Source organism: Aspergillus aculeatus, assembly GCF_001890905.1.
Source record: "Aspergillus aculeatus ATCC 16872 unplaced genomic scaffold ASPACscaffold_1, whole genome shotgun sequence".
NCBI lineage: Eukaryota > Fungi > Ascomycota > Eurotiomycetes > Eurotiales > Aspergillaceae > Aspergillus > Aspergillus aculeatus.
Genome location: NW_017962976.1, coordinates 2,091,771 through 2,116,783, shown reverse-complemented (window position 1 = coordinate 2,116,783; position 25,013 = coordinate 2,091,771). Strand labels below are relative to the sequence as shown.

Here is a 25,013-nt window from a genome sequence, read left to right as displayed (position 1 = left end):
TGCCCTATGAATCACTTTCTCGCGGTTGAAATAAGCCTGGCACATACAACAGGGTTGTCCTACAACTCTTATGGATTGTCATCATTGGCGGTTTTCTTTTCATATGTCACGGAGGAGGTAGCCATTGTGGCAGTGATCGACAAAGTAGGCTATCTGTGTTGTGGGTGACTTCGATGAAGCTGTCGAAGTGGTTAGAAAGAGGTGGTGGTGGGTATCCCTTCGCAGATTGCTACTCATACTTGGGAGGTCAGCGAACTTGCTTATAGTTTGGAACCGTTAGTACTTGCAGAGAAAGCCCGTGAAGAACCGTAAAATGTGAAATAACGGCGGATGCAACACCGGAGGACATGGTATTGTAATCTTGCTTTTGCGAGCAGGTGGTGACAGACCGGATGACGCGTCGGGGAAGATGATGAGCAGGATTGGAGTGCCTGGGTGCCTGGGCGCCTGAACACCTCCGCAGGCCCTCGGCCTTGATTTCCTGAACTGGTAATGTCTATGCATGCATTGCGTGTCTGCCATCGACTCCTTTATCCCAGATAAAAGCACATCTTTCCAGCCAAATGTTTTGCACCGATCAACACAGTCTACTCTTCTCACAGATAATAAAATGCATCGGTCGTGCATTCTCGCCTTAATCTCCGCCATAGGAGCTGCCACCTCTCCTCTTGCCGCTGACAGCGGTCCCCCTGAACCTGTCCAAAATGCGAACCACATCTTCAACGCCATCCACTCGTCTATGAGACAATGGGGCTCGGCACTCAACCACAACGGGCTGTCATTCTTCCTGGCAGAAATGCCACAGGGAACCAAACTCTACCACGGTGACGGCTATCCAGAGCACATCACCGGAGTCCGATGGCTGGCCTTCGACCCCAAGCATGCATTTGCCTTCGCACGGTCAGGACCGAAGCGACCCGAGACACCCCCTCCGAAACTGTCATCTGGCTCCCAGCAAGTGATGGGCGGGGACCAAGATGGACCAGCCGGGGAAGACAATGGCGGATGGCTCCACACCTACACTACGGCCAAGGATCTTCGCCTCATTCTTATCGATGGGATGTCAGCTGGCAAATCCAAGATTGGGACTCTCGACCTGCAGGACCGGGTGCTATTTGAAGATAAGATTAACGGTGGTGTCTTGCAGGAGAATGTGCGTGCAGAGGCCGTGTGTCGGATTGCAAGGGAAGAGTGGAATGATCGGGTGGATGGGATTATTCGGCTGGCTTCGGGGTTCGAGGTGATTCTCTGCAACTCAGAACAGAACTTGGAGCCTGTTCATGTGGCGAGAGTGAGGTCATCTAGTCTGAGTAAAGGGGGCAATGAGAAGAAGGGAGGGAAACCGACCGAGGTCCTCCAAGTGATGAGGGCCAGGTACAATGGCATCGGCGGTGAGCGGGTGGTCTTGAACTATGATCATTTCGTCACGGCTTACAACTATTCCCTGAATCTTTTCCCGGACGACAGCACCGCCCCACGTCTTAACCACCTTCCATTTGCGGAGTTGAAGCCCATCCGCAAGAGCCTCACATCCCTCGTAATGGCACATGATGTCGGACACAGAAAGGTGAACTGGCAAGCGGTCACTGATATGATTGTCCAGAAGTACAGCCACCCGCTGCGTGAGCTGGCTTCAAAACACCACCACCATCACGGCGTGTTCTCTCGGGTTGCAGAGGTTGCACGCATTTGGAATACATTCGTCGATCAGGACAACAGAGATATTGACGAAGAAATGGAGAGATGCGCAACTCAGTTCATCCCTACCAATGCTGCTGATGACTCGCTTGCTTATCGTGCAGTTTATGCTGTTAGCAGTCGAATCTGCGCTTCGTTTGTCGAAGTCCTGGAGGCGAAAGAATATGATGTCGCGGTTGATGTCTTGCGATCACTGATGGACTATTTGAGCTGGACAGTGTGGAAGGAGTGCCACGGCTGTCATGACGATGAGTTTTGTCAAATCCCGATCTGGCCTCAGGGATCGTGGGACGACTTTGAGCACCCGCGTTGTCAGAAATTCGAATCAGCGTACCAGGGTCCTAATGATTTCTGGGGGCCCGTGTGGAGATGAGAGGACTTGCGTGCATCTGAAAACCGAGTATAGGTGCAGTTGACTGAACGTGCCTCCAAGCTGCAATTCATGTTGGACATTTGACACATTTACTGTGGTTTTAATCCATTTGTGATTGACTTATAACTCAAATTAAGTATAAGGTCAAACGTGGGATGAAGCAACGTCTAATTGAACAACCCCTCCAATCATGCATGCACACCCAGCAGCCCTGTAACATAGAACAGCACAGTCTCGGGCCCCTTCATAAATTACTTCCCCTCTTTCATTCCACCCCACTCTCTCCACAACACATACTTCTACTGAAGTACAACAACCACAACCACAATCGCAACTCAAACCTCTCCACCCCCAAATTCAACCACCTTCAAACACTACCTACTACCACCTACGCAGCCCCCGAAACATGCCCGCCGTCCTCCCACCAAACTACACCCTCCACCAGGGCTACCCCGCCGTCGAATCCTACCTCCATCTCCGCCACACCAAGGAACACCCGAAACCACCAACCGCCCAACAAGCCGAATCCGCCCTCCAGGGAAGCTGGTACGGCTGCTACATCACCTACACGGCACCAGCTCCACCTTCCACCCCTGCAAACACCACCGCACGCCCAAAAGCCCAAGAAACCGGCGAAGTGGTCGCCATGGCCCGCCTCATCAGCGACGGAACCTGCACCTTCCACCTGACAGACTTACTCATCGCCGCGGACCACAAGTACAAGAAGTTGGGGAACGTGATTGTGGCGCATCTCCGGGAGAAGATTCGCGAGTATGTGGTCGGCTTGGGGATGGGCGAAAAAGGTAAAGAAGGGGAGGGAGAGGCTGCCCTTCGGAGCACGGAGGTCACGATGCTGGTGTATGCGTGGCCGGAGGAGCACGAGATCTATTATGCGGAGGGGTTTGTGGAGGCGTGGCCGCCGTCGAGGGGGATGGTGTTGGATTGGAGGCAGGTTCGTGATTTCGATTTTGATGAATGATTTGGGCATGGATGGGGTGGCTGTGGGTGGGCTGGGATTCATTGGGGGTTTGGGGTGGGCGACACGGGGTTGGGTCTATGTGGTCGATGTTTTTAATGGCTAATTTGTTTGAGTTTCAGCAAAGAGATGGAGAGATAATCTTTTGATCGCTTATGCTGCAAATTTCGCAGACTTCTAAAGTACCAACATCCTCAGGCATTGAACTCCCACTAATACTCATCCGACTCATCGCCATCATCCTCCTCCTCCCCCTCCTCCACATCCCCCTCAAACTCCTCCCACTCATCATCATCCAGATCATCGAAATCGTCATACCCGGGGAACCCAGCCTCATCCTCATCATCCGACCCGACCAACATTTGCACATACATCTCCTGCAACAGATCGCGGAACGCCTGCTCATGGCCCTCGGCCAACGCCAACCGCTCGCGCAGCACCTTCTTAGGCTCCCACTTGGTGGGATCCATGAGCTCCTCCTCGGTCTCGAACAGCGTATCGGCCAGGGTATTGGCAAAGAAGCCCATCAGCAGTGTACTGACGCCCAACACATACTCCGTCGAACAGCTCCAGCCGGACTCGTCGCGGGCCAACCGTGTTGCCAGCCCGGCCACATCCTTCGTGTGCAGCAACTCCCCGAAGTCGCTCTCGGGGAGACCCTGAATCACTCCTTCGGCGCCCTCAGCCGCGTAGCGGATCAACGCGCGCGTCTCGTCCCAGTCGACCGTGTGGCGGTCGCAGAGCAGCATCAACAGAATCGAGGTCGGGCACTCATTGTGCTGGTTCTCGCCGGCCAGAACACCTTTGAATGCGGCGGCCTCGGCCTCCAGCCGGCCGTGGAAGGGCGTCCAGAAGGCCGTGTGCCACGGGTCCGCGGCGGTCGAGGACGGGTGCTTGGCGGCTTCCTCCTGTATCCCCGTGGGAAGGTACTTCCGGTACCGCGTGACGGCCCAGACGCTGTAGAGGTTGTCGAGCTCCTCGCCGAGCTTGACCTTGGTGGCGAGGTCGAAGGAGAGGTTGACGGGCGCAGCGGGGCTGCTGAGACTACCGCCTGTGGGCTCGAGCGACTGCTCGTACTGCATCATGCGCATCGCGGCGTTGAGGTTGCCCGGTTCCTCAAGGAGCGTTTCGCATGCTTGCTGGTAGGTGTGCAGCAGCTCGGCCTTCTCGGCGGACAGCTGCAGGCCTGGGTGGTGCTCCAGGGCCTCGGCGTAGCTGAGGCGCTCCTTTAGGCCTTTCTTGTTGGTCGTGGAGAGCTCCTTGTAAGGAGTGGGAGGGGCGAGGTAGCGAAGCGGATTCATTTTGTTGCGTACCTTCTGGTGTTCTTTTATTCTTTTTGTGGTATGTTGATGATCCCCTACGGTGGCTGTAACTTAAGGCGGTAAGAAAAGAATCTGTCGGATTGCGCGCGCACGGGCCAGGGTCCACTGTTTCAGGTACGGGTACGGGTACGGCTGCAAAAGCTTAAGGGCTGGACCGGATATTTGCAAGTAAGAAATTAGGGCAGTTTATTATGATTTAAAGACATGGAAAAATTATTCATTCTTGGTACTGGTGGCAGGAATTAACAACACTCTGGTGCGGTTTGTTGTGACTCAGTACATGTACTTGGGCATTGCTTAAGTCAGAATACTTCCCAGATCTAGACAATCGCTAGATCACTCTCACCACCCGAAGCGTTCTTCGCGCAGAAATGCATTGATTGTGTTCACACGCCTGAGCAATTCTGGAGATTTCATCACTGATACTCGGATCAAGGATAAATTGCTCCACTTCCTCTTCTGCAAATCCACCTACGTCCTCGATCAACCGACGCACATGTGCACTTAACCCAGGCCCTTCTTCCCATTCCGGGACCGCCGGGATTGTGAAATCGATTTCCAGAATGGACTTCAGGCTGCTGAAAAGCTGCTCTCTGTCCATTGATCTCAACGAATTCATTTGTTTGTTGAGTTCTCTCTCATATGAGTCTCATATGCGTTGTTTAGGAGATGCACCAACTTGGGCGGCAACCGATCAGCGAGCTGGTATTCATCGTCTCTCGCGGCCTCCACCCCCCTCACCATGTACAACAGGTAGTGAATATCCAGATTCAGGTGCTTCAAGGCGGAGAAGTCGGCCAACGAGCCGGCTTGGTCCCAAATCCAGACCGGCAGCTTCACTGACCTATCAACCAAAGCCATTTCATCCGCAATTCGGATTGCTCTCATTTGTTCGCGGTTTTCTTTTTCCGAAGTTCTCACCTAGGTCAAGGAGATCCCGCTCTACCGTGTCTGTCTCAGAAGATATGTATGCGGCATCTATATGTAGAAAGCTTCAAGGTTGTATGGTGGACCAAAAGCGCTTGGAAGACGATTTGAAATGCGGTCAATATACCAAGGTCGCCGCCGACTAACTCGGCCCCGATGGAGCATCGAAACTCTCGGAGCTGCTTGCAAAGTCAGATGATCCTTGTCAAGGCCATGCTGTCAACCCACGAGTGCTCGATCCGGATACGGGAGATATTTGACGAGGCAAATGGGACCCCGTGCTTACCGACGACGCTTGTTCTCAGCCCATCCATGCCAATCGACTTAATCGATGGAAGACGGCGAAAGATATTTATGAAGCCAAAGAGGTCCGTCATAAGGATGACTCGATCCTCTATCCAGGATGTGTCGTACGTCTTGTCGATCAAGTACACGTCGCGAAGCTTTCTCAGGAGCTTCCGCCCTCGGGCACCCGGGAATGTGTCTTATTGTTGATTTGGTGCAGAAGCAAATGCAAAGGGAATTTTATACGCTTGCCGTCGATGGAGTCTGTGTGCCAGGGTACGACAATCCTGCTGGGAAAAGGCTGGGAGAGGGCCATGGATTCTACTTCCGGTGTCACGGAGATAAGAAGTGCTGTCAGAACCTGCGCGAGAAGGGGCTCGTGGCAACGAAAAAGCCTAGAATGGGTTGATGGTAAGCACTGAAATGATTGCAGCTCAAGGAAGGGGGCCGGCTGACCTGGCTGGATGATTGGCTGGATGACTGACTGGGTCAAACTCCACTTTTTCCCTGCGATGGGTGATTCCGGAGATCAGCCTAACTATCGTGATCAGGGGTTCAATCACATGGCTAGGGAATCCCGCTCTGTAGACTGCAGCTCGGATCATGTGGAGTATGATCTCGGTCAGGAGATCCGTGAGTTGACCCATATTTGGCAGCGTGATCAGCTTGAGCGTGTGTATGTTCTTATTGATGAAATTAAAGTATCTCGCCTGTATGAACGAACGAACGAACGATCAGATTTCGTCGTTGTTTTCGCGTTCTCAGCAGCAGACAGTGCGAGTACAAATTCTCACGGGAACATACTGTCCCAGGCAACCATCTGTGGGACTGTTGATGTCAACAGCCTGCAGCACGGGTCGTCTGTCTCGTGAAGAACAGCGTTGACACATGATAGGGGATGCAGTGTTAACCAAAATACTGTGTTAGTAGCTAAGCATGCACAATCAGAATGTATCAATTGATATGTAAACAGGAAAAAGTGCAAGGTGCAAGAAGTGTAGTAACAGTGTGAGAGAAAGAAGTCAAAGGAGACAACTCATTCTGTGCGATATGGATCATGGCAGGAGTCCCTCATTACCGAAAAGGGGCAAGCACCTTCTCTCGTCTACCACTCCAAAGCTTCGACATTTCCTCTACCTAGTGAAGTCTGCAATTTACACAAAGGCCAAACCAGAAGCCCGACATGGCAGATCTGTCAGCAAGACAAGGGCCGAGAGTTATGACATGTATCATTGATCCACCCTTGCAAAGAAGTTACCCATCTACTCATCAAAACATGAAGACATAGGGCATCGATCGGTTTTCAACAATTGCTTTTCACTCAGATGCTGGGTCGCAGGACTGCTACATCAGGAAGATGCTTCGCAGATGGCATCTCGCAACATCGCTGCCCTACCCATCGATCCGGAAGGGAATTGAAGAATTCCAGCAGCCACCATCCAGCCAATCCCCAGTGACATTGCGAACAGGAACATCCTTGCCAAACTCAAGAATAACGCCCCCGCCAGGTGCACTTCCATTGAACGCAGTCCATCCTACAGTGGTATTGATTGTCGAGGCATCCTTGAGGTATGCTAGGAAGAAATCCTGCATCGTCTCGGAGGTTTTGACCTCGAGCTCGGTGATGTTGCCGAAATCCAGCATATAGGTACCGAATATCATGAATAGATCAGTCCAGTGGAAGGCGCCGAGCCAGGGAACAGGGCTGATGTTGCTGAAGTTTCCTGCGGGAAGACAAATATTAGCCCCAGAGCGTTTACCTAGGGTGACGGACGTCTACTTGCCGGCCCAATAATATCGGTAAGTGTCAAGGCCGATGGAAGCCCGAAGCTCCGAGTCAGAACGTGCCAAGCAGTCGGCGATTCCTTCTTCTTCGGCAACGTATGTACTGTTCTGATCCGGAAACTCCCTGGCGGTGTCAGATCGAATCGACGGTCCTGGAGCAACCTTCCTTTGAAGATATCGCTCGGTCTCATTCGAGAAGATGTATCTTTCGTCGGCTGAATGGCAGGATTAGCCCGAGAACCGAAAGGCGAGGGGGCCAGACTCACGAATATAGTTAGTAAAAGCAATCGAAGGCGTAGCGTTGTAGCGGTTAATGTATTCCTCAATCTGGACCCAGGAAATCTGTCGCATACACTCGAGCTCGGCTTCGTAGTCGTCTCCATAGTTACATCCGAGTCCCTTGGCGACAATGTCAAAGTCTTGATAAACATCACCGGCCGTTGCGAGGTCCAGGGTGGCCGATGCACCCTGTGAGATCACTCCGAACTTGGCAGCGAGAGGGTCGTCAGGGAACGCAAGAGTATACAGATGCGTCAGGATACCTCCTTGCGATTGACCCCACAGCTAGTCACCCAGTCAGAAATTATATATAGTAGATGATAATGGTGAGAACCGTACCATTATGTTTTCAGCATCTCCTCCAAAAGATTCGATATTCTCGTAGGCCCATTCAACTGCAGCTCTGACATCTAGCAAAGTCAAAGAGGTCTCATTCAATGCCCGGGACTTGGGATCTGCAAGCAAGGTCAGTCCAATGTCTCTCCTGGTAGTAAGGTCAACCCACTCCCGAAGATATTTGATCGATAATTGATGGTAATAACAATGTGCTCCTGAGATCGCGAAACCCAATGTGCCGGCAGCTGAGAGGGAATATCAATTCCACCAGTGATACCGCCGCCACCTGTTACGAACAACGCCACCGGAAGTTTAGAGGTGCGATTAGCTGAAGCAGGCGTCCAGATTGCCATCGATAAACAATCTTCGGCCGATGACCAGGCAGTGGAACCTTGATCCAATCTCTCGCCGATGTTGAGCAGCAAATTGGGGGGTTCGTAGGTATTCCAGATACTGGCTGGCGCAGTCACGTACTGAGGACAAGCTGTCAAGGATGTGAGTGGGCGCTGGGGAACAAATTTTATGGGTACCGTAGGGAGTTACCTGGGCCATAAAAGGTAGAATCGATCCGCTTCTTGGACCTTTGTGGCTTTTGCGGAGGCATCCAACGTAGATCCCCAACGGGAGGCTGAAGAAGATAAGATCAACACGCGGTATGAGAAACGTCCAAGAAAGGCTTGAACGTACCTGCGCATACGGAACTCGAAGGAATTGTCGAACATTGGGGTAGGTATCATTGAGCATGCCAATGAAAGTTCCAGTGTGCGTCTCGACAGTCAAGTTTGACCAGTTCGACAAGCTGCGTGGGGCTTCCCATGTCAAATTCGCATAGTAAGGGTCTTCCGCACTGGCTGATACCAGAGTGGCCAAGCTCAGGAGACCAAGACTAGAATACCTCATGACACCGAGAAAGACTTATGGCAGGATTAAAGATGCAAACGATGCTAGGTAGCATACAACGACGAAAACGAACACGGAAGTAGAGCCCATTTTTATAGGCCTACACCATGACATAGCGGCCCTAAGCTCAGCTCCATTGTAGACGGATCCTTGTTTTGAACGCATATACAAGGGATCTTGCGGGATGGTACCACTTTTTCGCCGGCAATGTGGGGTTGCAAAGGGCGGGGAAATCTTGCGGAGACCATCCACCTTGTCCATGAACGGCAATTAGTGCCGGTTTCCGCTGTAGACACGGACGAAGAGACTTAGAATAGTAAACTTCACGACGAGAGGTTACTTGAAGGCCGAATTACCCCTCGGTGTCATAGACGCATGGTCCCCTGCTCGGATCATCGCATGGTGAAGGGAAAAGATAATATCCGGATCATTGAACAGCCCAAGCTTTTCTTGGGCATGATTGACATACGGGCCGCCGAGATCGGTTCAAGAAGCATAAATGGGCTGATTGGAAAAAGGCTTCCTTGAGAAAGCTGGTACACGTCTCTGATGAGGTGACCGTTCTGCTAGAGTTGTGATGGGCTTTATGTTCTCTAAGAGTCGTCGCCACAACCTCGGCAATGGTAGCCTCAGCAGCTGGAACAATAGGTGGCCCTTCAACATGCAAGACTCTCCCTGCGTGATGCACATTTGCGATGGTCACCGTCCACCAAATGCTGATTTTGCAGCATTTTTTTTTGCCCAACTCAGGCCTTTTCAGGTTAAGTTTACCCAGCAAAGCTACGCCAGCCGCCAGGGGATCCAACTTGATGGGAAGGTCTTTCGACCGTATCTTTCGTGTGCAGAAAAATAGTAGTATGCTATGCTTTGAATCATTCAGATTAGCTTCGTATCTTTATTAAGAATCCGAGAATCGCTACCTCTCTGATGAGTCGCATTCGTGACCGGTGAGGCGGTGGACGGGCGACCAAAACTATTTCCTCCAACTGTATACAGGCCAAAGAACCTTTTTCCGACACTCCCAACTCACAAACTCGTGTCTCGAGAACACCCATGAAGCTCTGGATGTAATCATCTTCAGCAGTAGGCAGTATTGTTCATAAACCTGACTACTGCTTTGAAGAAAAAGCATTACGGTCCTCAAGGATGGTGAAACTCAGTGATCCCTGCGTTCATCAAACAATTAGTATAAAATAGGCCATGAAATCTTCGTGCAAAGAGTCCAAACATTATGAAGAGCAGCCAACTTAGCATACTGCAAGGTATTTACCGTTAGTCTGAACTGGCAGATGCTTGGGTGCTTAATCCCTTAGTGCTCAATCCTCCTACGTCGATATTCTTTAGTCATGCATCTTACTGAGTTGTGAAAAACTACGCATCTTTCTATCCCTGCTTGTGCAATCAAAATTGAGCGTAAAGAGCCCGAGTGTCGCCCAGAACTTAAACCTGTAGGCAGTTTCAGACCAAATTTCACGTGTTGAGGGAACCTTTATTGAGAAGATATAGGCTTCTCCTCTAGCATGGCCTTGATCAAGATGTCAATATACTAGCTAATATGTATTGTCATGGAAGATGAGAACGAATCTGATCAGGGCAAAAGGTAAGGTTGATGCCCAGCTCAGAGGAATTCATAGTGGAAGATGGTCTTAAGTGAATATGTCAGATGGCCCTGGAGGAGTAACACATAATGAATGAATCGCTGTCACTTCAGCAACTCGGTCCCTGGAACAATATCGTTGACCTCCGTACTCAGTAGCTGCCTGTCTCTCTGTCCTCCAGTTCTTCCTGCCTTGACAACAACAATCTACAACCTCTCTCAAGATCAGTATCACTCATACGAAGCTGGACTTCGACACGATTGTTCACAGAATTCTAGTTGAAGATCCCTCACACCCTCGTAGGTTGCTTCAACCGAGGGTTGGGAAAAAAACATCACAAGTATCAAAGTATGTGTCCTTCATGGCGCGATTGAAGATGCATTCGCTAACCTCTCATGTCTCTAGACAAGCAAAAGGGCCACAGTCAAGCGTTTCCAAACTCCGTATCTCACGCGCCAAGCGGAGAATCCGTCTGATATTCCTCACAAAACCCGCGCGCTTCGCTCCGTCTAGTCAGACTGTCCGAGAATGGAGGACCTGACCAAGGGCTACAGAAGCGACTTTTCCGGGCTGCGCCCGTTTGAAAGAGCGGCGGCAGTCAGAAAGGTCCAGGGCGAAATCCTCGCTGGACTCCCTCTCAACACCCTCTACGTCGTGCTCTACGTTCGCGCTGACCCTCCCATTGCCAACGACTTCCACTGGGGTCTCTATTTCCACACTGACGCCTCCAGTGGCTTCAAGTATCATGTGAAGAACCCCAGCACCGACGGCAAGGGATGGCTTGCGGACCACGGCAGAACTGGAGGTCTCTTGAAGTCTAACCTTCTTTGTGTTATCATTCAGATCGCACGCGTCCCTGGCGATAAAGTCGCTCAAGTCGATCCCTTCATGAGGTTCTATGACGGCAACCTGAATGCAATGCCTGGTATCACTTGCCGCGTTTGGGCGCTCTTGCAATTCTGCAGAAGCTCATGGACCAGGGCATTGTGAAGTGCAGCAGTGTCAAGGACCTGGAGGCGGAGTGCTTGTCAGTGGGAACTATTACATGGTTGATGCTGCAAACTCTCGCCAGCCACGCCCAGTTGTGAAGTCGCGCGTGTGTCATCAAAGTGTCCATTGCGGGCTCTTCTCGGGGGAGTACGCAATACAGAGCTTTTACCGCGCTGGAAGACACTTCTCGGTGATCTCAGTTTGGCTGCTTTGCCTTTTCATTTGATTTTCAAACTAGGTATTGGCTGGGATTAATTTCTTGCTCGTCGAAAAGTACGTAGCACTAGCTCAATACAAAAACATCTCCTTGAGAGCCTCCTCGATCAAGTATGCATACATGATAATGACGCCACAGTAATCTGCAGGAATGAAGATCGAAGATGCAAATCAAGAATGTACCGAAGGCAAGCTGATGAACAGCCGCCTCGGAAACTCAGCACCTGTTGTCCTAGAAGGCGACATAAGAGTCCACCGTCAAGTTGTTTAGAGCACGATCATAATCCAGTTCCTCAAGATACTCAGAGCCTCCAATCCAAGACACTGCTCTGAACCACCAGGAATTCCTCCCGAATCTCATAGCCGTGGTAAACTCCCAGTATTCTGGATACCAACCCGCAGACTCCCAGTCGAGAAACCCAGTTAGGTGACCATCGTCACCGACAAGGATATTATGGGCTTTTAAGTCACCTTGGCTGAAAACCATTCTATACTTTCGTTGATCCAATTTCTTTGCCATTGCCAGGGTTTTCTCAAACTCGGCTTGTGATTTGAACGCATGATTTGAAGCCGTGGATAGCAGAAAGTCATGCAACTGTGTCTGATCTGTGAATGGTCCCATGATATGATCGGGGACGCGTTGACTTCGTAGACAAGTACCGATCGCTGATGAGACCCAATTTTGGCGTGAGGAAGGGGGCGTCCACAAGCGCATGGTCTGCACGCACGTCTTCAACTCCTGTAGCCACGGCTCCTCGCTCTCCGGATCATACTCTGTATCCTCCCAGTTATTCAAGTCGATTCCCGGGAGTCGAGTCATCAGGATAGAAACTCTTCTGTTGCAGTCGGTGTAAAGTTGTTCGCCGTAATTCAGAACTTTAGGCACGGGCATTCCAGCGGCTCTGGCCATTTGTGTGGCGATCGCTTCCTCAACGCTGCTGCGATCCGTCCATTTGATCACCAGTCCGAAAGGTAATGGAATGATATTGTAGTCGAAACGGATCCCGAACCAGTGGCAGTACCACTGGGAGAAGTATCGTAACGCTCTATGCACGAGGCCCCATGCTACTCTGATGGGTTTCCAAGAAACACGAGGTACTGGAGGTGTGGTTGGGGAGACAGTGAAAGGAGCCCGACAAGGCCACGTATAGTCAGGACGTAGGATCGATGGCACGAATGATGTCGCCATGATTGTTCGTGGTGGAGTGTTGTTGAAGGAAAGGAAGGTAGCTGTTGTCTTGTAGATCAGGTGGAATCTATGGAGATCCGCCAGGCCCACCTTCCGTTCTGCCGCCGTTGACCGTCTCGGTTTAGCCTCAGCTATACTTCAGTCTTGGTCGTTGACTCTCCACGCTCTTTCCTCGCTCACTGTGTACTGTATGTTTCAGACCCTGGACTAAAGTGTCCAAGCCACAAAGCTTCAACAGACAAAGGCCTGATGATTATTCACAGCTGGAGGATATGCTCTTCCCTACGGGTCGAGAAATTTCATCATTCGTCTCTGATGCGGTATCGCACATACTTCGTTCTATACAAAAGAGTCGCTGTAGTCCTCGAAGATCTCTTTGTCTGAGATTCATATCATGGATCTTAGATCTGCATGTACAAAAAATGATTGTTAGGGGAGGAGGGTACTCAAACCTATATCTTTGGATGATCTATCAGCATAAGCCCTTCGAGTCACCCTATAGATGGAATATCGAACTCATGCTTGGAACCTCACAGGCAACTACCATGGATCCCAATCCGCTACCGCTGCTGAGCGCACTTTCCTCGACTGCGTTTCTGGGCTACTGCTCGAGGCACCAGTCACCGATGACTACGTAATACCTAGCTGGTATCATTGTTGCGATCCTACGAGACGTGCCTGGCAGGTTGTCCGCTACAAGTCGGTGCTCTTCACTGTCATTTTCATACCCGAGATATCTCTTATTCTTAGCTGTTATACCAAAGATATCATCACCTAATTCAGCTTTCCTATTGATCTTCGCGATGTCTGGTCCCTCGAACGATGCCTTTCGGTAAGTAAACCACCCACAAAGCTTTCCACCGATAGAGCTTCAGTTCGACTAACCAGCCTTACAAAAGCCCCAAGAGTTCTACAAAGGCCTGGATACAATGTATGACTGCCCTCTCACCTCGTGTGCGTATTTCGACTGGAGACCCCTCTCCCTACAGCCGCGATCGTCTTAGCAGCCTTCCTGTAGAACTATTATATTTGGTAGCCGACTTCCTGCAACCACAAGATGAAGCATGCCTCGCGATATGCAGCCATCATCTATATAATATTTTCGGATATGTCCCTTTCCCTTGCCGACAGAGTGCCTCAAGAAACATATTCCTCGAAAGAATGGCTCGCGACCTTTCCAAGTACGTCTACTGCACTTCATGCTACTGTCTGCACTCAAAGAACACTCTGGGTCCACCAGGACCTCTTAAGCAGCCGTCGAGCCTTTGGGTGAAGCACGGTATACTTGAATACGATCATTCCTGGGCCCTGAGAAGAACCACTGTGGCCTTCTCTGCCGCATATCGGTTCAGGCACATTCACCTTCACTTGGCGCTGAAGAGGTATCATTGCGGGCCTGCGCATGGGGTATCTACGAAATGGCTATCCTACATTCAGGTTAATCGGAATCCGGCCACGCCTGGAACAACGAAATTGTTTTCGGCTGACGTGCAAATACTTCCAAAGCTGCACCGCGTGTGCCTCCGCATACAAACCTGGTTCTTGGCCGATCTCAGTTGGTTGCATTACATGTGGACGATTCCATTTCCACTTTGTGACCATCTATTCGTCCCGGACTTGGATGACATCAGATGCTGTATGCAGGACAATCGAGAGGCTGGTTGCCTTCCGGATAAGTACCCTGATCCGCTGTTTTACCGCTGTCCCCACTGTAAGATGAAGTTCGAGGTGCGCCTGGTCTCTTGCGGCAGCGACGGTGATGCTTTCGTTATTACCAGGTATTTAAATCTGGGCTCGGGTGGCTTCCACCAGGAATATAAATGGCAACGACATGTCGGTGGTCCTGTTCTCTCGACTTGGGACAACCTCACGCTTCAGCCCCAGGGCTGGGGCGAAATGATCTTGGAGCATGAGAGTAGCAACGGAGTTTCCTATCAAGATCTAACCCACAGAAATGGTCGCCTTCTATATCAGAGAGCATATGAGCGAGAGATGGATCAACTCTTGGAAGGAGAGTGGGTACTGCAGCAAGACGAACGACTACCGCCGGATCTGAGAGCGAAACTACCGATCTGTCGTCGTTAACTACACCGTGTTTCCAAGAGTCGGTAACTAGGCGGCTGTCTCTGCAATACTTTTTACTTTCTTTTTTCTTCTTTTATTTTCTTTTCTCTTCTTTATTTTCTTTTCTTTGCTTTTTGCTTGCCTGTTTCGAAAGACCAGCAATGATGCAATGTTCAGTTCCGTTTCGTCTTGAGGCTCATTGCCTTCTCCGAGAACAACACATTCTTAGCTTCGACTGCACAGTACACCTTGCACTCACTCCAATTTAGATAGATTTTCTGGTGTTGTGAGCCGAGCAAATGATCCCTCAATAGCTAATGGAAGAACACAATCAGCATTTACCTATGCCATCCAGCTTTATTATACGCAAAATCCTGTTATCTCCCGCAGAATGAAAGCCTCTACGGAGGATTGCTAGCGCGCCCAGAAGCGACTACCACATAACTAACTAGAGCGTCAATTCTGGAGTATACAGCCTATTATGTACTGTACCTATCGTTCTTCCGCAATACTACAAGAAGTTCGGCGCGGGCATCGGCGAAGAGGTTCAACTTTTCTTGGGAGTTTCGGCGCCCGGAGGTTTGAGCTCACACCGGTTGAACCCCCAAACCTCCGGCGGCGGGCTCGGACTCGGAGGGTTTATGAGCACGGGGGTTCAACCTTCGGCGGGTTTGCGGTGGGTTTTTTGAGTTGCCGGGTTCAACCCGTTCGGGGTTTCCCGACCGAGGAAGTTGGTCCGCGGAGATTATTTACACACTACACCATGAGATGTTTTTTTAATTTGCTTGATGGGTATTGCTGGGACATTGGTGGGAGATTGCTGATTTGGTGATAACCTAGTGATTGGGCTTTGAAGCGTCGAAAGCTTTAGGATTGATCATTGCATTAGAGAAAGTGTTCATGTTCCATGGCTCATAGCGCGTGTCGTAACATTAGTGTATATACATGGTGGCCAGAGTCTCAGATATTGCGTGGATCACTGGCTCGGTAAACAAAGCAAGCTCGCGCTCTGTGGAGGCATTCCAATCGGCGAAAGTGGGCATGCATTCCTACTTAGCACGGACGCGAGGCGGTACCCCATGGTCGACCCAATGCACTCCAACCCCTTTCGACACAGAGAGACCTGCTCTGCTGTGGAAAAAGATGAATTGGCCACCAGCCACATTGGCCACAATAATGTCGAGCTATTACCCAGCTTGCTATGCGCGTGGAGTTGGAACGCGCCCGTGGCTTCGTTGATTCGGCCGAGGATTGTAGTTACGGTGAAACAGATCAGATCCGTCAGGTCCTCGATGCGATCTTCGAAGTCGATGTCGTAGAGAGATGTGGGACTATGTGGGCCTTCATCGGATGAGTCGTCGTCGCTACCGTACGGGTCGTGTCGGGGAGGGTGTGGTGAGGTTTCAGGCGTTTTTGTGTCTTCCAGATCGTCGAGCGCGTCGCAGCATGCTATGACCTGAAGGTAGAAGACGATCTGGGTGGCTTGCACGACGGCGAGGAAGCAAGTCGTCCAGGGGTCGCGAGGGGTCTGTGGCTCCTCGGGAGGACTGTCCTCGAGAGTTGTGTCGAGGTATTGGCGTTTCCAATGGCTGGGGATTCGTTCGTTCCAGGTGTCGATCTCGTCGAGGACGCAGCGGGCGCGCCACAGAATTGAGCGGAATGATTTGGCAGGTTTCGAGCTGTGAGCCAAGGTTTCTCGTGCTCGTTGGACGGAATTACAGAACTCAGATATCTTTCCCGTGATGATTCCTGAACGATAGATGAAGTCCGGCTCGTAGATCATATTGATCGACGAGGGCAGAGAGGCATACTGGTATTGGTTGTTGGCTATGGCTTGGATTTGCTGCTGGTCTGTTAACCTCGTGATGCTGATCGGACTGGGTGAGTTGACCTACGGTCTGGGTGAAAGCCCAGCCAAAGAGGACTCGGCCATATTTGCTACTCCGAGGAGGCCTCCCGCGCAGCTGCATGAGGGAGTAGATGCCTGGTATGTGAGGGTTTGCGACGTCGCTGTGATCACCACTTATGTCCTGTATTAGGTTAGCGAGTCTTTCTCGTGGGAGGACTGACCTGGTTTGCTTACAAGAAACATACTCAAGAAAAGTGCCGCTGCGAACACTTCATCCTTCAAATAAGCCCCTTCAATGCTGAGTGCAGTGCTCAGTGAGTTTAAAGCCAGTCCATAGTGCCGTCGAGCATTGGCATGCAGCTCTCCACGTCTGGAGACGTTGTGCAAGGAAAGATAGGACACGCTAAGCACGGCATGCTTCAAGCAAGGGTCATCGCCTTTCTCACGGAACAAGTCTGGAAGAAATGCAAGGTGACCTTCACAAGGAGACCTTTGGGCGTGAAGGACATACTGATCATAGAAGTACCCGAGGGACTGGGACTCCCAGCAAGGAACAAGGGTGGGTACCAAAGGCCCCAACCCTCCGGAGATTAGGTTAGTGGAGCATAATGATAGCTCCGAACCCTCAGGGTCTAAGAACCCGGCTTCAGCTTTACTGCAATTCTCCAGTCCGGAATCAGCAGGAACATTTGCATCATTTGTCGAGGTCTTGGGTGTTGAGCCGGGCTTATAGGTTCGAAATGCGAATGCATCAGGATAGCCTGTGCATTGCCTGTTATGTGTCACGCAACGACGACAAGCCGGTCTCTCCCCATCGCACTACAAAAGAGAAGTATTAAGACCACAGAACCATCCCACTTTTGACAGTGACCAACATACCTTGACCTTTCGCTTACGGCATACATAGCAGCCTGTGCTCAGTCTTCCCGGAAACACCATGGACGCATGCGTCGGGACAGGTAGTGCGTGGAAATATAAGACGTTACGCAAATGTGAATAGACCCGACAAGGGTCGGGGGTTCGCAGATGAGAATGATTGCGAATGCAGTAATTGTCAACTCGGCCAGGGAATAGTGAGGAAGTTGAGATGGAAAACTCGGGGGCGAGCCAGGCCCGACGGCGGCCATTACCAAGAGGGGGCAGATAGTCTCGGGCCCACGGCAAACGCCTGCTGCTCCACCCGGTATCGGCTTTCCCCACCGAAACTGGTAGGGGTCTCGCAAGCTACCCCCGAAATCGGACTAGGGTCTTGGCGCACTCGTCCGCCATCCATGGAATTGGGCCATTCAGGATGTGCGCATCCATCAGATATCGGGAAACATGTTGGAGGCGAGCATTAAGGTTTCACGTAATCAGAAGGCCAAGAAGAAAATGCTTTATTCCTCATCATCTGGCGAGGGGAGAAAATAGCGCACTTGTTGTTTAGTAGAATTTATACTTTAATGATATTTTGGTGTCGCAAGTACGGAGTATATACACACACTGCACCACGCCAAAACTTTAAGACGGCGGGAGACATTCTCGCTCAGCGAAGTGATCCTTACTATTGATTCTTGTTTCTACCTGATTCATGTATCAAAAGCTGACGAGAATGGTCCATCGAAGAATCATTAACTTCGAACCATTAACTTCGAATCCTCGTGTTGCAGGCATTCATGCTGAAAAGCAGCATTCGCCCGCGATAGGCTTCCACTGGCACCGGTGTAGTCTTTGCCAGAATGCCAGTCAAACCGCTAATATAGTCAGAAAAATGTGTTCGCTTTTGCTGGTATTTTCACACAATTTTTCTCAAGTAACTTCATAAAGAAAATGGCGCAAGCGTATCATTCAACCACCCAAGCTCTGTAGAGATGTAGACCTTGATTTAGGCCATTTGCAAAACATGAATGAGAACAGAAACAGAATAAGAAGAGCCAAGGGAGTTGCCTGCTTCATTTTCACTTCATTGAATGTCAGGTGACCTTCCATCTTGATATGCTGACTGATGAGGCAAGAGCATAGCAAACCCGACCGGACCTCGACAACGCATCAAAGTCTGTGATATGCGCCACATCAACAAGACCAAAGAAGCCGACACAAAATGCTGCTGAATGAATACAGCTCCTCTTGATCTACAATTTGAAGCGTTCAGCAATCGTACTTACTCGAGTAGTACGCCAGGAATTCCCCGGCACCTCCCAGAGCGGCAACCGTGAGATCATAGGTAGTGAATCCCCGCTCCATGGATGGCGACCGGTTCTAAACGCCATCACCATGGCACCATGACATTTGATTTCCAGATGTTCTCACGCATTCATGATTAAAAATTCTTCTAGAACAAGGCGGGGAATAACTGACTTGATGTCACCCCGTCGGTTCACAGCCACGAAATTTGTCTGATTTGGCGAAATAGGCTGTCGATTCATGCCTCTGAGACTACGATCTTCCAAAAAAAACAGAAGATCTGGAGGATGAGGACCTTTCATATCCCTACCGGAAACTTTAATAATCCTGGAACTAGCCCTTGACCCTGCGTCATGCCGAGAGTATTGTTAACAACTCCGACCAGACAACAGGCGCGGCGATGACCTCGGACGGCCGCACTCCGGGCTTCCGCTTTAGGAATTCCGGCAAATGTTCCAAGTCCGAGATCGCTGATTGGATTTACAACTTCTTGCGCCTTCATCAGCAACCGAAGCCGAGTCATCTTTACAGACTCATTTTTTTCCATGACTTGATGTGGTTTGTGCACCTTTAAACGCAACCTGCAGACAGAGGTAGCAGATTGTATCAAGCACATGCGCTACGTCCTACAAAGGAGCCATATCTCGTCGGCGCCACCCGCAAGCTCGTGGGTAACAGCCAGAGATCTTACTAAGCTTGAGGCAAGAACTGAGACAGCTCAACCGTTCTTGATTGACTATCCAAGATGTGGGACCGGGGAGATCGATGGATCGGAAAGCGGGCGTGCATCATCTCCACTGCTGCTGGTATAGGGTCCGTTTTTGACCCCGGGGTTTTATGACGTCGCACCTCCGCTGGCGAATCCATCCCACATCTACTTCCACTTTAGGTCATCAGCATGAATGGAATGAAGAAACCGCTTATAAGACCAGATCGGTTCCTCTTCGTGATGCAATACCTCGACTTCGTTCCATCATAGTACCGTTCGTCTTCATTTCGTCTGATGAATGGGGCACCCAATGTCATCTATACACTACACGTCTACTGAGGCCTACCATCTACCCTTACAACTCAGTCGAAGAAGCCTGGTCGACTCTGAAGAATATCCTACACTGACCGTGCACCGTTGCTATGACCTCGAGGAACCAGTCGCCGCGCTCCCCCCTATTTGACCCTGAGAAGTCGGAAAAGAAGGATTCTGGTCTTGGAGACTGCGACTTGAGCCCTACCCGAAGGCCCACTAACATCCATGATGAGCATACAGCATCTTCGGATACCGATAGTGAAGTGCGAGGCAAATTCCGTGGCAATGGGAAGCGCGAATTGACTGAAGAGGATGCATACGAGAAACTTGGCTTCTGCTTCCCATGGTACAAGAAATGGGGGATTTTGACAGTTATATTCGTCGTTCAAATGTCCATGAACTTCAACAGCAGTACATATTCCAATGCCGTGGTGCAGTTGTCGGAACATTTCCATATCAGCCAGCAAGCGGCTCGAGTCGGTCAGATGATCTTTCTGGTAACCTACGCCTTTGGCTGCGAGCTATGGGCGCCATGGAGCGAGGAGTTCGGTCGATGGCCTATCATGCAACTGAGCCTCCTTCTTGTTAATATCTGGCAAATTCCCTGTGCCTTGGCACCCAATTTTGGAACCATGGTGGTTGGGCGCGGCCTTGGTGGAATTAGCTCCGCAGGAGGCTCGGTCACCCTGGGTATGACCGCTGACATGTGGGAGTCAGATGACCAGGGCTTTGCTGTCGCATATGTGGTTTTGAGCTCTGTCGGTGGGACGACTATTGGGCCTATATTCGGAGGAATGATGGAGCAGTGGTTGCATTGGCGGTGGAATTTCTGGATTCAGCTTATTTTCGGTGGAGTCACCCAAATACTCCATTTCCTTTTTGTCACCGAAACGAGATCTACCATCTTGCTAGATCGAGAGGCGAAGCGTCGGCGCAAATCCGGTGAGGATCCAAATGTCTATGGCCCGAGTGAGCTCAAGCCTTCCCGGTTTGACGTAAAAGAAATCCTTCGCATTTGGCGTCGCCCTTTCGAGATGTTCCTGCGCGAGCCCATTGTGCTTTTCCTATCTCTTCTTTCTGGCTTTTCCGATGCGCTAATTTTTACCTGCATTGAGTCGTTCTCCTTGGTCTTCAAACAATGGGGCTTTAATCCACTGCAGGTTGGATTGTGCTTCGTCGCTATAGTTGTTGGCTATCTGGTTGCATATGCCATTTTCCTCCCCGATATCTACCGCCAGCGCTTGATCCGACGACGCGAGGGTGATGCGGCCCGGGTGGCTGAGCGCCGGCTCTTACTTTTGCTTTTCATCGCACCCCTGGAGACGATCGGACTCTTTGGCTTTGCCTGGACGTCCATGGGCCCGGAGTATACCCATTGGATGGTGCCCCTGGTCTTCGTATTCCTGATTGCAATCGCGAATTATGGTATATACATGGCTACGATAGACTACATGGTGGCGGCTTATGGCGAGTATTCTGCGTCCGCTACGGGCGGGAATGGGTTCGCACGAGACCTTCTCGCCGGGCTATCCGCAATGTACGCAACCCCGATGTATACCAATATCGGGGGACGCTTCCACCTCCAGTGGGCTAGCACTATTCTTGGCTGCTTGGCTGTATTGGTGACTATTCCAATTTACATATTTTATTGGAAAGGTCCTGAGATACGGGCGAGGAGCAAGTTCGCACAGACCCTTGCCGCGGACAGGCAAAGACACGCCACTAGACGTCGGAGCAGCCAATGCACTGCGTCGAGGAAGGCTTCTGTGGTATAGAAGCATGTTGAATTTTACGATTCGAATATACTCTTCCCAGCTTGTTTATAATATATTGTTGTATATCTTAACCAATCGCATTTGTAGAACTTCGTTTTCGACTTGAGATCATACAAGGTACTACAATATGTAAATTTTGCCTGAGCATGGTGAGCTGGAGGCTATCTAGCTGCTCTGATTGTTTTTCTGCTCACTCGCTGGGTGGGGGAATTGAAAGGCCTGCAGCAGTGTGGCCTGAGGCATGGGGGGCCTGACCGAGACCAAACACCAAACCCCTGTTCAAATGTCTTATTTGTGCATTCCCCGCTCTTTCTTCACTTCTCAACTTTCTTCTTCTATTTCAGCTCATTCTTGGCTCTGCCTTCTCTTGCCGCAATTCAATGGTCCATCATCTGTTTTTATTTTCTACATTCAACATACAACTATTTGGGACATACTCACGGACAAGGCGAGCGAGTCTTTGATTACATCCCATAGCATGAGGTACCGGAATGCAACGCTGTACGCTGCACTTGTTCAATACTACCTACTTGTGATCCGCTTGAGAGACATGCAGTAGCTTAGATGCATGCCCCCCGCCCCCGCACTGACCTTGAGGTTGATGGCCGAGAGTGATAAATCTTCGTCAGGTACATCGCTTCCTTTGGCTTGACTCCCCCTCACTATAGGCCTGCCCCGAACTAAGCTTTTTCTTTCACAGAGAACGAATTTTGAACGCATATTGCGACATCTGAACTACATAGCAAGGGCTTGGGAAGAGACTGGGGGCATTTTTATGACGACGACTGATTGCATCTACTGTCTCACCTCATCCCCGGGAGGAAGACCTGCATGTTAGACAATATGAGCTCATATGCCGATCATCCGCGGAACAAGAGTCACACAAGGCTCTGGGCTTAGGCAGTCATCCTGACGAACGGCACGTGTGACTTAATTCTTGACCCTTTGCCTGATATCACGTCCATGCTCCTTGCCGAGCCCTGAGTTATCTCAGAGCTTATCGAGCAGTTGATAGGCATAAAGTTTCCTCAAACATGGTTTGCAAACTTATGCTGACTATCTCGAAAAGCTTTCCGCCGCGATACTTATGTAACAGGTGAATCAGGCGCCTGATGCAGGAACCAGAAAAGAACTATCCCATACGAAAACTTGGATCTATTCAATCACAACTAAAACCCTTGTGAGACACAATACGAGCGATCCGCGGAATCCGACCAACGGGACGCCTGGAAGTATTGGCGTGTCACTCTAACTGCAAGCATCCATGTACTGTTTTGCAGGATGTCAGCTTCGCTTGGGAAGCGGTGGCTGAGACCCGACATCATCGCCATTCGCAGCCCCTGCAATAGCCCGACTGCTTCCCGAGTGTGCCTTAGGAAATTTATCTTGGTCAATGAGAAGGTACACCTACGGGTAGGGGTTCAGTCAGGCAGCCAATGAAGACTGAAGCTATCTCGAGCATCCTTTAGCTATTGGACACCACATGCTTCAGATCATCAGATGAGCCCCGGAATATGAGACCTGCATTAATTGCGGCTGTTGTATTTGGGGTGGGGAGACGCTCATCATCATCGGTCCAGGTTTCTGCGCCAAGAGCAAGAATCCCTTCTTCTGTTGATGCCAGAGGGATCTTGTGACCTGCGGTTGAGTTTACCAGGAATCAGCGCTTCAGCATATAAAAGGAAGCGTATTCTGCCTTCGACAGGTGGATAGGAACAAGCACCAGACCCGACAGATCAAGCATCTGAGCAACAACCTTTCAATCATCAGCCATGCATCTCTCCTACCTTTCTTTTCTCACTTTAGCTGCCCCCTTGGTAGCAGCCATTGCTCCTCCTGCTGCATCTCCGGCACCGACCACGCTCATCACCGCCTCCAAAGTCAACAGCGCGGCCGCAGCCGCAGCCCCCAGCCCTACCCAGCCAGGCATCGCCGCAAATTGCAACGCGTACCATCTGGTGGCGAGTGGTGAGACCTGCGCCAGTATTGCGACGACAGCCGGCATCTCCCTGACCGACTTTTATTCGTGGAACTCCGGCGTCGGCAGCGGATGTACTGCCCTGTGGCTGGGGTACTATGTCTGCGTTGGGGTGGGATCAACGGCGACAACCACCACCACAAGTACCACCACTACCGCTGCGGTGTCAACTCCCACCCCCGTTCAGACGGGCATGGTGACCAACTGCAATACCTTTTACCTGGTGGCGTCGGGCGATACGTGCACTACTGTTGCGACGAAGGAGGGAATTACCGTGCAGGACATTGTAACCTGGAACCCAGCCGTGGGGACAGGATGCACTAATATGTGGTATGGATACTATATCTGTGTTGGGGTTTCGGGATGAGCTGAGCACGAGGGGATGTCCGGTGGCTGTGAAGGGCGAAATGTGGATGAGAGGTGAAATGCTTCAACTATGGTGGGCTGTTGCATGATGAGTATTGTCTATCGATGTTGCACGAGAAAATTGTGAATGTCATGATTCCGTGATCGAGTTCGGCCGAATAGGATAATATGATTTTGAATCATGCTGATAAGCACACTTGCAAGTACTGTACAATCTTAGGCAGGATTTCATATAGGTCCTTAAACTGTCTCAGTCTTAACAGCGGAGTTTATACCATACCATGTCGGACCTAAAGGAAGCGCCAGTATCGGCCCGACGGGAGCATCAGGACGGATAGTGGCGGAAGGATGTCAGTGGGCACTGGGCAGTTTCTGGTTTCTAGTTTCTGGTTGGTTTCTGGGGCAGGTGTCGATCTCGGCCCCGGTTCCGCTTCCGTTGAGAGCGGGGTCGCGGTGTTTCATTCCGAAATTCCGCCCCAGCCAATTCGCGCTCGTGCATTTGTTCATTTCATCCAGGGTGAAAGTGCGGGGAATCACCTTACTAACTACGCCAGCCGACTCTCTATTTGCTGCAGCAACGGATAACGAATGCAGTTGGCCCGAGTCCTCTTTGCTGGCCGGGTGGCCCATGACGCAAATCCACTGCGAGTTTCAAGGTCTAGCTGCATGGGGACTGCTGCATAGCCAGCCATGATAAGCCGAGGAGAACCGCGGAGGTGAGGTGTATAAAGCGCCAGACTTCTTTCAGACACCACCGTCAGGAAAAAAAGTCAAATCCACTCCCAATTCAATCGCTCACACCATGTCCTTCCAAACCCTCGCCCTCGCCGCTGTTGCGGTGGTATATTTTCTGATCCGCTATCTCAATCGCACCGACGTTCCCAAGATCAAGGGGATACCTGAAATTCCTGGGGTGCCTA

The 25,013-nt window shown here is 50.7% G+C and overlaps 9 protein-coding genes across 9 annotated transcripts; 5 read left to right on the top strand and 4 right to left on the bottom strand.

Annotated features, from left to right (window-relative positions):
• Positions 1-610: 610 nt before the first annotated feature.
• ASPACDRAFT_56328 (uncharacterized protein) lies at positions 611-2,071 on the top strand (the record flags this gene model as incomplete). The annotated part of the gene is made up of 1 exon (XM_020203113.1): positions 611-2,071. The coding sequence occupies one exon, from the start codon at positions 611-613 to the stop codon at positions 2,069-2,071; it is 1,461 nt and encodes a 486-aa protein (XP_020061250.1).
• Positions 2,072-2,352: 281 nt separating this feature from the next.
• ASPACDRAFT_1851867 (uncharacterized protein) lies at positions 2,353-3,057 on the top strand. The gene has a single exon (XM_020197218.1). It carries the CDS (start codon positions 2,478-2,480, stop codon positions 3,048-3,050), a length of 573 nt encoding a protein of 190 aa, XP_020061249.1. The 5' UTR covers positions 2,353-2,477; the 3' UTR covers positions 3,051-3,057.
• Positions 3,058-3,177: 120 nt separating this feature from the next.
• ASPACDRAFT_109913 (uncharacterized protein) lies at positions 3,178-4,429 on the bottom strand. Its single transcript, XM_020195434.1, has one exon. The coding sequence runs from the start codon at positions 4,346-4,348 to the stop codon at positions 3,260-3,262; it is 1,089 nt and encodes a 362-aa protein (XP_020061248.1). The 5' UTR covers positions 4,349-4,429; the 3' UTR covers positions 3,178-3,259.
• A 2,544-nt stretch (positions 4,430-6,973) lies between these two features.
• ASPACDRAFT_19910 (uncharacterized protein) lies at positions 6,974-8,881 on the bottom strand (the record flags this gene model as incomplete). The annotated part of the gene is made up of 7 exons (XM_020198908.1): positions 6,974-7,295; positions 7,362-7,581; positions 7,633-7,930; positions 7,985-8,100; positions 8,151-8,465; positions 8,525-8,609; positions 8,669-8,881. 7 exons carry the CDS (start codon positions 8,879-8,881, stop codon positions 6,974-6,976), a joined length of 1,569 nt encoding a protein of 522 aa, XP_020061247.1.
• A 2,126-nt stretch (positions 8,882-11,007) lies between these two features.
• ASPACDRAFT_38469 (uncharacterized protein) lies at positions 11,008-11,469 on the top strand (the record flags this gene model as incomplete). The annotated part of the gene is made up of 1 exon (XM_020200449.1): positions 11,008-11,469. One exon carries the CDS (start codon positions 11,008-11,010, stop codon positions 11,467-11,469), a length of 462 nt encoding a protein of 153 aa, XP_020061246.1.
• Positions 11,470-11,866: 397 nt separating this feature from the next.
• Positions 11,867-12,649, bottom strand: ASPACDRAFT_109912 (aminoglycoside phosphotransferase family protein). The gene has a single exon (XM_020195433.1). The coding sequence runs from the start codon at positions 12,593-12,595 to the stop codon at positions 11,918-11,920; it is 678 nt and encodes a 225-aa protein (XP_020061245.1). The 5' UTR covers positions 12,596-12,649; the 3' UTR covers positions 11,867-11,917.
• Positions 12,650-15,818: 3,169 nt separating this feature from the next.
• On the bottom strand, positions 15,819-19,076 carry ASPACDRAFT_1851864 (uncharacterized protein). Its single transcript, XM_020197217.1, has 4 exons — positions 18,932-19,076; positions 17,022-17,368; positions 16,834-16,968; positions 15,819-16,781 (listed from the first exon to the last, which is right to left on the bottom strand). The coding sequence occupies exons 1-4, from the start codon at positions 19,008-19,010 to the stop codon at positions 15,915-15,917; spliced, it is 1,428 nt and encodes a 475-aa protein (XP_020061244.1). The 5' UTR covers positions 19,011-19,076; the 3' UTR covers positions 15,819-15,914.
• A 719-nt stretch (positions 19,077-19,795) lies between these two features.
• ASPACDRAFT_1851863 (uncharacterized protein) lies at positions 19,796-21,749 on the top strand (the record flags this gene model as incomplete). The annotated part of the gene is made up of 1 exon (XM_020197216.1): positions 19,796-21,749. The coding sequence occupies exon 1, from the start codon at positions 20,082-20,084 to the stop codon at positions 21,747-21,749; it is 1,668 nt and encodes a 555-aa protein (XP_020061243.1). The 5' UTR covers positions 19,796-20,081.
• A 1,772-nt stretch (positions 21,750-23,521) lies between these two features.
• ASPACDRAFT_38465 (LysM peptidoglycan-binding domain-containing protein) lies at positions 23,522-24,094 on the top strand (the record flags this gene model as incomplete). Its single annotated transcript, XM_020200448.1, has 1 exon — positions 23,522-24,094. The coding sequence occupies one exon, from the start codon at positions 23,522-23,524 to the stop codon at positions 24,092-24,094; it is 573 nt and encodes a 190-aa protein (XP_020061242.1).
• Positions 24,095-25,013: the final 919 nt, after the last annotated feature.

Coding starts and splice junctions, on each gene's coding strand:
- ASPACDRAFT_109912 (XM_020195433.1), bottom strand. CDS start 12,595: ATGGCCAGAGCCGCTGGAATGCCCGTGCCTAAAGTTCTGAATTACGGC.
- ASPACDRAFT_1851867 (XM_020197218.1), top strand. CDS start 2,478: ATGCCCGCCGTCCTCCCACCAAACTACACCCTCCACCAGGGCTACCCC.
- ASPACDRAFT_1851864 (XM_020197217.1), bottom strand. CDS start 19,010: ATGGAGCGGGGATTCACTACCTATGATCTCACGGTTGCCGCTCTGGGA. Junction 17,369..18,931: donor ATTCCTGGCGTACTACTCGA/GTAAGTACGATT, acceptor TAATCTCCGGAG/GGTTGGGGCCTTTGGTACCC. Junction 16,969..17,021: donor TTTTCTTGAGTATGTTTCTT/GTAAGCAAACCA, acceptor AACCTAATACAG/GACATAAGTGGTGATCACAG.
- ASPACDRAFT_109913 (XM_020195434.1), bottom strand. CDS start 4,348: ATGAATCCGCTTCGCTACCTCGCCCCTCCCACTCCTTACAAGGAGCTC.